The 11224-nt window shown below is 15.5% G+C and overlaps 2 protein-coding genes across 2 annotated transcripts, besides 11 other annotated features; one reads left to right on the top strand and one right to left on the bottom strand. All coding sequences in view use genetic code 6, as the record gives it.

The window, feature by feature from the left end:
- Positions 1-49: 49 nt before the first annotated feature.
- Positions 50-109: a microsatellite.
- Positions 77-116: a microsatellite.
- A 39-nt stretch (positions 117-155) lies between these two features.
- Positions 156-214: a microsatellite.
- Positions 215-240: 26 nt separating this feature from the next.
- Positions 241-301: a microsatellite.
- A 986-nt stretch (positions 302-1287) lies between these two features.
- Positions 1288-1324: a microsatellite.
- Positions 1302-1356: a microsatellite.
- Positions 1357-3366: 2010 nt separating this feature from the next.
- IMG5_012220 (transcription factor hap5a family protein, putative) lies at positions 3367-7175 on the bottom strand (the record flags this gene model as incomplete). Its single annotated transcript, XM_004039681.1, has 6 exons — positions 3367-3510; positions 3716-3906; positions 5710-6070; positions 6227-6277; positions 6325-6709; positions 6771-7175. Coding segments are annotated over 6 exons (1536 nt in total), but the record flags the coding sequence as incomplete, so codon positions are not given.
- Positions 3921-3946: a microsatellite.
- Positions 5478-5520: a microsatellite.
- Positions 5810-5842: a microsatellite.
- Positions 7176-8545: 1370 nt separating the features above from the next.
- Positions 8546-8602: a microsatellite.
- A 293-nt stretch (positions 8603-8895) lies between these two features.
- Positions 8896-8942: a microsatellite.
- A 22-nt stretch (positions 8943-8964) lies between these two features.
- Positions 8965-10880, top strand: IMG5_012210 (monoglyceride lipase, putative; the record flags this gene model as incomplete). Its single annotated transcript, XM_004039680.1, has 4 exons — positions 8965-9099; positions 9147-9193; positions 10057-10480; positions 10518-10880. 4 exons carry the CDS (start codon positions 8965-8967, stop codon positions 10878-10880), a joined length of 969 nt encoding a protein of 322 aa, XP_004039728.1.
- Between the last annotated feature and the right edge of the window lie 344 nt (positions 10881-11224).

Raw genomic sequence — 11224 nt, 5'->3', positions numbered from 1 at the left:
AATTTAAAAAATAAAAATATTTACAATAGTATTTAATTTATAAAAATAAATATATATATAAAAAATATTATATATATATATATGTATATATATTTTTATATATATATATTTCTTTTCCATAAAAAATATTAATTTTTAAAATTAATATATTAAAAATAATTACAAATTTTATATTTTTGTATATAATAATAATTATTATTTTTATATATAATTATGATTTTGTGATAAGCTTCTATTTTTTATTTATATTATTATAATTTTTTTTAATTAATATTTATTTAATATAATACTTTTTAAATAAAATAATAAATCCTTGAAATTATTAATTTATAAAAATTAAAAAAAAAAATTATTTACTTATTTGCAAGTATATAATAATCAATTCTTAAACTATTTTAGCTTTATACATTTACTATATTAAAAATTTTATTTATATCTTTCTTTTGAAAATAAAATATTATATTTAATATATATTTTCTATTTCTTATTTTCTTTTTCCTAAATTAAGAATTCAATATACTATATAAGTAATGAATTCTTTATATCAATCTAATTAATTTAATAAGTTAAAATTTATTCAGTAATTAAACTAATATTTAAATAATATAAAGAAAAAAATTGTATTACAATTGCAATATAATATCAGAATGCAACATAAATAATTTGTATATATTTATATTTTCTTTTTGCCATATTTTTAGGCTAGTATTTCTACAAATAATTATACACTGCTATCGCAATTTATAGTATAATACTTATTAAATTAAATATATGGATAATTATTGATTATCCCAATTAATATTTTTTATAAATTTTATACTTCTACTATATTGTTAGATAATGTAAAATTTTAGGATATTAAAAATTAATAATCTGCTTTTCTTCGGGATTTTGTTTTTGTTATGTCTTTTTTTTATTTTTAATAATAAAACAAAAATTTTGCTTTTTTTATTTATTGTTTAGTTCATTTTATAATATTCTTAAAAAGAATTTTATTATATTTTTATTCTTTTAAATAAGTAAATAATTATATTTTTTGCTCTGCTTAAATTTAGTGTTTAATGAAATCAATAAAAGATTAAATATATATATCATTATTAAAATTTTTTTTTTTTTTAAATAAATATTAAAATCTTTAACTAAAATTACGTTTTTATTAATATTATTTTGAAATAAATTAAATATTATTAATTATTTATATATTTAAAAAAATTTAGCCTAAAGAAAAAATAAATAAAATTATTTATTTAATTTATTATATATAAAAATAAAAAATCTAAATAAAACTAATTGTATAATTGTATAATTTTATATTTATAATTTTTTAGATAATATATTTATAGATTATAATATTTAATTTTTAATACATTACAAAAGTATATATGAATTAAATAAATTCTTTTTATAATCAATTTTATTAATTAATTGTTTATAATTTTCTATTTTTTTTGTTTTATAAAAAATTAATCTAATAAACTTAAGTTTCAAAAAAAATAAAAATAAAATTAAAAAATATGTTTAAATTTATTATATATTTTATTATTATATTTTTCATTTTTGATTATTTTTATAAATTCTAAGTTAATGTTTTAATTAATTAACTTCATTAAGTAAATTTTATTTTTCTTATATCCAATTTTTTTATTACTAATTATATGACTCCAAAATACGTTTACTTCTCTTCAAAATATTTTCCAATTCATATTTTTAAGACTAAACATCCCTACTACTATTATTTTTTATGAAATTTTACTATTTCAACAACTCTTAATCCTAAAATATCGGAAAAACGAAATGTTTATTTCCTTATTTCTCACTTTTCATGCTTAAAGCCTATTATTCTTACTAAAAAATATTTCCTTTATCACCTTACTTTTATAAATATTACATAATTTACTCCTAATATTTTGGAGAAAGACATTTAATAGTTGAAGAAGGAGACTTAGCAAAACTGGATGTGGGAAATTTTTGTAAAAAATAAGGTTAAGATTTTTACAAATTATTATTTTATGTAAGTTTATTATTATTAGTCGAAATGCAATTATTTTAGGATTAAACATGTTTAATAATATTATTTTAGTTATAAGTTTTTTAAATATCTATAGTATTTATAGTTAGTTATTTAAAGCTTTTATTTTTTGAAGAAGTGTTTTTTTATACATAATTTAATATATAATTATCATTTTCATTATTAGTGCTTTTTTTTCTTAAATTATCGAATTTTGAAAAGTATTAATTGTTTTCTAAAAGTTATTTATTTTAGATCATTTTGTTTATTTGTTCTTGGATTTGTGAATATTTTTGTATATTTTTTGGACTTATTTATTTGTAATTTTCTTTGTTTTAATGAGAAAGGGAATTCGAATGCGTTTGTTTTTGATCATTTTAAGTTTATTTCTTTTTTTGGTTTTTAGTAGAAGGGGATTATGATTGCTATTTATTATTTTCTTATTAGAAAAATTTTTAAAGTTTTGGATGATTTTGCTTTTTTTATATTTCTTCACTATTTTTAACATTACTTTTTTATTTTAGCAGTATGTTTTTGATGTTAGGTTGCATTTTTTTTAATATTACTGTTTTTAAGCTATTTTTTTTAAAAAAAAAACTATGTAATGTATTTTTTTTTATAATTTATAAATAATGAATACTAAATTTCATATATAACTTATATATATTTGAATGAATAATTAAAATACTAATATTAAATTTACTTTCAAATTATTTTTAATTTTTATAAAAATGAAAATTTTAAATATAAATAAATTAATTATAAAGGAGATAGTTTAACATAATTTTTTTTATTTATTTTTTAAATTTTTTTCAAATTTTATAATTATATAAATAAAAAAAATAATATAGTTTTTTTAATAAATAATACTGCAAGAATATTTATAAAAAATATTTCATAAAATATTAAAAATATATATAAATAAAATTATATATGTTTTCTCTATATATTATTATTATTTCTGTATTAATCTCAATTTTTATTCTATTTTTTATCTTAAAAAAAAAGGATTTAAAATGTAATTAAAAAATATAATATTACCATATTTTTATTTTTAAATAAATTCATTATCTTATCCCATCTTAAAATTATTATTTTAATATAAAGTATTTCCTTGTAGTTAAAATCCTTTTGTAAAAACTGAATTTTAATTTCTTTTTTTATTTTATAAAAAAAACTATTTATTTTATTTTATTTTTTACTAATTTTATGCATTTCCAATCTAAATATTATTCATGAAATTTTAAGAAAGTAACTAATTTTACTAGAATTAATTTAAGTTAATATTATTTAAATCTTTCATAAAGTTATTCTATTTATTATTATAACAAAAAATTATTAAAAAATAATTTATTTACTGGTCCTATTGGATTTTAAGCCTATAATAATTCTTATTAATTATTTTAAATATAAGGATTTTATTTCACGTCTTCTTTAGGAACAACATCAATTAAAAAATCAAAAATTTCTGTATTATATATACATGCGGCTATATCATTTTTCTATTTTTTTTTTTTAAAAAAAAAGAATTAATTGTTTAGGGGTTTTTTATTTTTTCTTTAATTTTTTTTAACTACCCAATTAATAAAAAAAAAAAGGCAAGAAAAAATGGATAATTAATTGCCTTTTACTGTTATTAATTAAGTTTTTAAAATAATAAATAACAAAAAAAATTAAAAAACATCAAAACAATATTTTATATATAACCTATAAAGTTCTTCTTTTTCCTTCCTCTGTAAATAACCAAGCCCTATGAGTTAATTCAATAATAAATATTTCACATGCCTTTGCAAATAAAACTGGGGCTTCTGCACTTATCATTCTTACGTCTTCATCAGATTTCATTATTTTTTTAACTCTAGCTAATGGAAGTTAGTGTCCTCTAAAAACTTCCAGATCTTTTTTTTTATTAATATATATATATATATATATATATATTTTTTTTCATTTAACCTTTTCCCATATGACTTATTTCTTCTTTTAATTCAGCAAATTTTTCTTTTAGTTTTTTTAAATATTCTTATTATATTTAATCCTTTTATTTTATTTTATATTTTATATAATTTTTTTTTACAAATGAATAATTATCAGCCATTTCTTGAGTTTTATTTAAATTAGTTGTAAAATTCTAATTTTAATTATTTAAAAGTATTTAATTAATATTAAATTAATTGTTTTACCTAAATATTATAAATTAATTTTGCATTAATAATATTTTTATTTACATTTTTTTTTTTCTTATCGAATTTTATTTTTTATTTTTTTATACAAATTTAAACCAAAAAATTTTTGTTTAAAAAATAACATGATATAAAATAAAATAAATTTTTTATTTTTTATACTTTTAAACATAATTATATGAAAATTATTAATAATATATTTTTTAATAAAATAAAAAATATTAATATAATTTTCTTATATTTTTAAAATATAAAAATTAATAGAAAAGCTCTTATTTAATTATCTTATTTTTACAAACAAACAAAAATTAATTCAATAATCTTTTATATATACATTAAATTGAAGTGATAAACTCGCATCCGGAATTTTCAATAATATATCATCTTCTAATGATATAAATAAAGTTTTAATTTTCTACCTATAAACTGGAATTAGAAATTATTATAATAATCCTAAAATTTAGGTTTTTAATTATTATTTTTATAATGTTTTTCAATATTTTTAATATTAATAGTTGATTTTGTATTAGATTAAATTTTGTTTTATTCAGAATTTTTAGTATATTAACTTCATTTATTTTCTTAAATATTATTAAATTATTTAGCTAATTAGCTAAAAACTATTTTTTTTTTTTATGAATTTGATTAATTTCAAATTTAATATCTTTATTAAAGTTTACTTAAAAAATAATATAAATTAAATTTCTTTATTTATAAAGATTAGATTTTCTAATCTTTCAATATAAATATTTTTACTTTTCCAACTTTTTATTTTTTTTTAAAAAGCTATTTGATAAACTATCTGAAAAAAAAAAAACTTTTTATCCTTTAATATATTTTTTTATTATTAAATTTCTATATCTTTATAATTTTTAATATCTAAAAATAATTTTTAAATTTTATTTTTTTGTTAAATTTAAGTATAATTTTTCTCTAAAGGTTTTTGTGATTGAATTTTTTTATATTCTTTTATTTTTTATTTGAATTTATTTAAATTTGCTTTTCATAAATAATATATTTATTTTAGAAATAATTATTAGTCTTTAAAAATTTTTAAATATTTTTGTTTTATAGGTTTATCTTAAAAAATAAATTTATTTTATTTAATTTTTTTCTGTAAACTTTAAATAAAATAAAATATGCTTTAAATATATCAATTTAATAGTTATATTAAAAAAAATAATAAAACTATAATTACTTATGATTTTTAAATATAAAAATAAAAATCCATTTAACTTCGAAATATAAGTTTTTTTTATTATTTAAAAAAAAGAAAAATAAACTTATTGAAATAATAATATATATAAAAATATTATAGATAATAAAAATAATTAATCAATAAGATTAAAAAAAAATCATTAAAAAAGACTTAATTAACAAAAAAAAGAGTATAAAAATAAATAAAAATAATTTCTCATTAAACTGATTTTTTCCAATCGTTATAAATTTTCGACTACAAGATTTATTCTGTATTCTGTCTATCTTTAGGTAATTTATTAGTCATATTCAAAATTAATTTACAGGCATATTTATATTCTTTATACAATTCATTAGGTAATTATCTCTTTTCTTTAAGTTAATTTACAGTTATCAATCTTTCATGATAAGTTTACATTTTATAAATAATTTCTAACAGAATAATTCCTAAAGAATATACATCTATCTTTTCATCATAATATCCTGTCATATTTTATTATTCAGGAGGCATATAAAAAGGAGTTCCAACATTTCCTGTATGTATATTACTCAAAGAGTTTTATTTATTTAATTCAGGTAAATGCTACTCATTATAATTTTCTTAATGTATTTTTCTTTTTTTTATATGGATAACCCAAAATCTCCTATTTTTATTATTCTATTTTATAGTAATATATTTGAAGGCCTAATTTAAAAATTTTAATATAAAATATATATATATATAATATAAAAAAAAAAATTTACTTCAAATCTCTATGTATAAAACCACTTTTGTGCAAATAATTGACTCCTTCTAGTATTTAAGAAAATAAAAAAAAGCTTCTTTTGAAGTCATTTTTACTTTTGATTCTTCAAAATAATTTCTTAATGTTTTTCCAGAACAATATTCAAACTATATTTGAAAAAAAGAAATAATAAAATAAAAATTTATATAAGTACTTATATAAATAATGCTAAAATTTTGGATTATTTTGTTATATGAATAGCGCTGTATTTACTTTATTATTATTCTTAATAGTAATATTAATCTTAAGAATCCGATTCCATTTTAGTAATTTTATCAATTAATTATGAGTTACTCTAACTTTCATTTAAATTGTTTTTATTTTCATTAGTTTATTCCCATTCAATGCAAGAAACCTGGACACTTTCATTATAATTATTCGATGTTTTTTCATTACTAATCTAATAATGATGATTACTTTTATTATTATTAACCTAAGCTTCAAAACTACTTGCATTACTAATATTTTAATTTTAAATAAAAAGTTATAATTGATTCATCATATCATCATCACATTCTTCCCACCAACTTGTATTATAACTAAAAAAAAATATACATAAATAAATATATATTTAAATTCTAAAAAAATAAAAATAAATACCTAACAATATTTGGATGATTAAGACTGTTCATACTTTTTACTTCTCTATAATATTTATGTTCTGTTGGATTTTAACCAGGTTCAAAAGGTACTGCAATTTATTTAATTGCATATATTTTTTATTCAACTTTACACATAGCTTTATATACTCTACCAAAACCTCCTCTTCCTAATTCTTCAATTACTTCAAAGAACTTTTTAAATTTTCCAGTATCTAAATATTGTTAATGTGACGAAACATCAAACAATGGTATAATTTAAGTGAGAATATTTTACTATTAAAAATTAAAATTAGGATTAATAATCTATTATTAAACTAACTATTAATCAATAAGTATCATTTTTTGATTACAATTATAATTTCTCACCGACTATAATTTAAGCCCTTTTATTTACTACTACAAATACCCTTTTTTCTTCAAATCTTTAATTGGAAACTATTCTGCAAAAGAAACTTTATATTATTAAATTTCCTATATAACTTCTTCTGTTTATTAATAATCAACGATTATTTATTTCGTTTCTATTTTTCTAAAAATCCCATTTTTATGATCTTCTTCAAATTCTATTTTCAAATCAGCCTTTTTTTAAATTGGCTAAGCTTTAAATCTGCATTATTCTTTAAAAAGTTCTTCTTCACTTTCATCTGTTAATTATTATCCAGGTAAATCTAAAATATTACAAGTATTTTTTTTAGTAATTAAATTGTTTTCCTATATTTTTCCATTATTATATGGTATTATCTACATCTCCTTAGATTAAGAATTACCACTTTCAATTGAAGTTTACTCATTTGGATTCTCGCTTTCAGTTTTTCTACTTAAATCCTCTTTGTATATTTTTTTCTTGGTTTTTAAATCTTGTTTATTTCCTTCAGTTGAAATATCAGAATTTGTCACTGATTTATCTTAATTTGATGATATTTCTGAAAAATAATCTTAATGTCTTGTTTTTTCAGAGCTTTCTTATATGTTTTCTCTATTCTTTTTTATTTAACTAGATTCTAGGTTTATTTTTGTACCTTTTTTTAAACCAAGACTGTATGCTAAGTATATTAAAAATATGGCTATTATATTCTGCTTTGTTATTATATAATTTAAAATATTTTCTTATGAAAATTATTCAAATAATTAATTAAATAAAGAAAATAATATATTCATTTTATTTTCTTTTTTAATAATTAAATTGTATATATATATATTTATTTTTATATATTTTCTTTTTTTAAATTTCCCTTTATAATTTTTTAGTGTTTGATTAATTTTTTTTTTTTTTTGAAGTTTATATATGTATAAATTATAATATTTTAGATGGTTTTATTATATGCATTAATATTGAATTTCATTGTATACAGTTAAATAAATAATTCATATTTATAATATATTATATTTAAGTTTATATCATTTTAAATGAAACGTGTGATCGTTTAATTTATATATAAAAGAATAATAGAATAATTAATTAAATAAAACTTTTAGCAAAATAAATACCTATTATTATTTCTTAATTTTCTAGAAAGCAAAAACTATATTCTTTTTTTTTTATTAAATTCTTATATTTTTGATATTTAAATAATTATCAAATTTATAATATTAATTTTTTTGAAAAAAAAAATATAATTGTGTAGATATATTTTTTTATTAAAAAGTTAAGAATAATCTAGAATAAAAAAAAAATGAATGACATAAATATAATCTAATAATTATTTAAAATTAAATTATTTAACAAAAGAATAAATCTATTTATATAAAATAAAATATTTCATATTATTTTTTATATAAATTATATAATATAAAATATAAACTAATAATACATAATAAAAAAACTAATAAAAAATTTATTTAGTAATATATATATATATACATATATATAAAAAATCTTATTAATCTTTAATTTGAAAATTAATTTATTTTTCTAATATTAAACAAATAATATATTTAAAATATAGTTAAATAATTAATAAATATTTATTTTTTATATATAAAATTTAAAATGATATAAAATATAAAAAATTAATTAAATTTTAATGAATAATAAAAAAATTAATATTATACTTTATAAATATATAATTTATATTATATATTTAATAATAATAATATTTAATTGAATATTTAATATTTTTTTTTATATATTATATATAAAAATATATATTTTAAATAAAAAATATATATTATTTGTGTCTCATAAAAAAAAAATGAGTAAAAAATTCACAAAGACAATTACAAACCCATTAACGACTATTTTTGGTTTTTTACAAAAATCTGTACGTGTCTAAATATGGTTGTATGAGAATACTGACTTAAAACTTGAAGGAAAAATTGTTGTAATAGTGCAAAATATAAATATGCACAATAAAAAAAAAAAAAAAAAAAAAAGGGCTTTGATGAATATATGAATATGGTTATTGATGAAGCAATTGAAGTGTATTTTTTAATATGAAAAATAAAACATTTTTTATATTTTTTAAATATAGTGATACAAAAGCGAACTAAAAAAAGACTTAGGAAAAATACTGCTTAAAGGAGAGAACATTTGCTTAATAAGGAATCTGGAGTAAATTAAGAAATAAACTTAGTTACATTTATTTATATTTATTTTTTATTAGTGAAGTTGTCATGTGAATTTTGTTTATATATATTATATATAAAGTGGATATTTATATTTTCTTCTTTTGTCAAAAATTTGAATTATTTCTAAAATTAAATCTTTAAAATAAATTTATTATTGGATACACATATAATTTAAATTATTTTTATATTTAAAAATAAATATAATTTATTAATAATCATATAAACTATAATTAAACAAAAAACAATGTTTGAATAATTTTTATTTTATAAATTAAAATTTATTATAAAATATAATATAATATATGTTTACATTTCTTCTTTTGTTCTTTTTAAGTAAAAAATACAATTCTTTTGTAAATAATTAAACATATTTTATTTTTTTTAAATATAAAATTATAAAAATAAACTTATATTTTACTTTTATTTATTAATAAAAGTATTTAATTTTTTTTTTTTGAAAAAAATGAAGAAATTATTATCATTATTTTCTTAAAACTCGGTATTTTAAACATTAAAAAAAAAACTAAATTCTTTCCACAAAAACTCACTAAAACTGAAAAATAACATTACAAAAAAATTCTCAAAAGCAAACCTTATTTAAATACTGAAGTTCCATTAAAACATCATCAATACCCCGAAGAAAATTTTTTAGAATTTAAAAGCATTCAAAAAGAATATAAAAATGATATAAACGAATACAAACTACATACATATAGATACAAATCTAAAGTTTAGCCCCCTAAAGCAATTTGTTTAGTATTTCACGGCATGAATTGGCATTCGGGACTTTAAGCACACATAGCAGAACATTTATCATCATAAAATATTGAAGTATGTGCATTTGATTTTAAAGGACATGGAAAAAGCTAAGGCTTAATAGGATATATACATGACATTTAATTACATATAAAAGACGCAGAGAACTTTGTAAACAATATTAAAGAAATGTATCCAGAAAAGCCTTTATTTTTATGCGGATTTTCTTTAGGAGGACTCACTGCATTCGATTTAGGCTTAAAAAACGAAAAAAATTTCAAAGGAATTATATTTCTTGCACCAGCTTTAAAAAATCATCCTTTTAATTTTAAAAGATCTATTTTTTTTGTGAAAAATTTAGCAAAAATTTATCCAAAAATAAAAGTAATTTTTTTTTTTTTTTTTTATAATTTAAAAAAAGGTAACACCTGATAATAGAAAAAGTTTTAGTACACATAGAAATATTAATGTATATAATTTATTATACAAAGAAGGTTCTTTATATAATAATTAAGGATTACGGGCAGGAACTATAAAAAATATAGTTGAATATATGAATTATTGTTAAGATTATTTAAAAGATTTTAAAGTTCCTTTTATTGTATTTTAAGGAGGAATGGATAAATTAGTAGATCCTTAAGTGGGGAATATTTTAATTTAAAAATGTGGGAGTATTGATAAAGAAATTATTTTTAAATAAGAAATGTGGCATGGGATTCCTTTAGAACCGGAAATTCAGGAATACAAATTTATTATTTCTGAATGGATTTTGAAAAGAATTTGAGTTTAATTTTTACTATCAGAATATATATATATATATATATATATTAATTAAACTATAAACAAACAAAAAAGAATAAACGTAAAGAATAGAAATAAGTAAGGGTTATTAAATTATATATTATAAATAAAATAGTATGTATATACATAACATAATATTATTTAAAATAAATACTCTATTTTTATTTTTAATAAACTATATAATTTTATTATATTTAGTAAAATATTTATTGATTTTATAATTTGTATATAAAAATATGTTTTTTATATAAAATATAGAATTAATCGTGGAATATAAAAAGTGAAATTTCATCATATTATATAATTAAAAAAATATTTTTGTAAGCT

The sequence above is a fragment of the Ichthyophthirius multifiliis genome (assembly GCF_000220395.1).
Source record: "Ichthyophthirius multifiliis unplaced genomic scaffold scaff_1120509249562, whole genome shotgun sequence".
Classification (NCBI taxonomy): domain Eukaryota; phylum Ciliophora; class Oligohymenophorea; order Hymenostomatida; genus Ichthyophthirius; species Ichthyophthirius multifiliis.
Note: the sequence above shows the minus strand (reverse complement) of the source record. Positions and strands in the feature narration are given on the sequence as shown.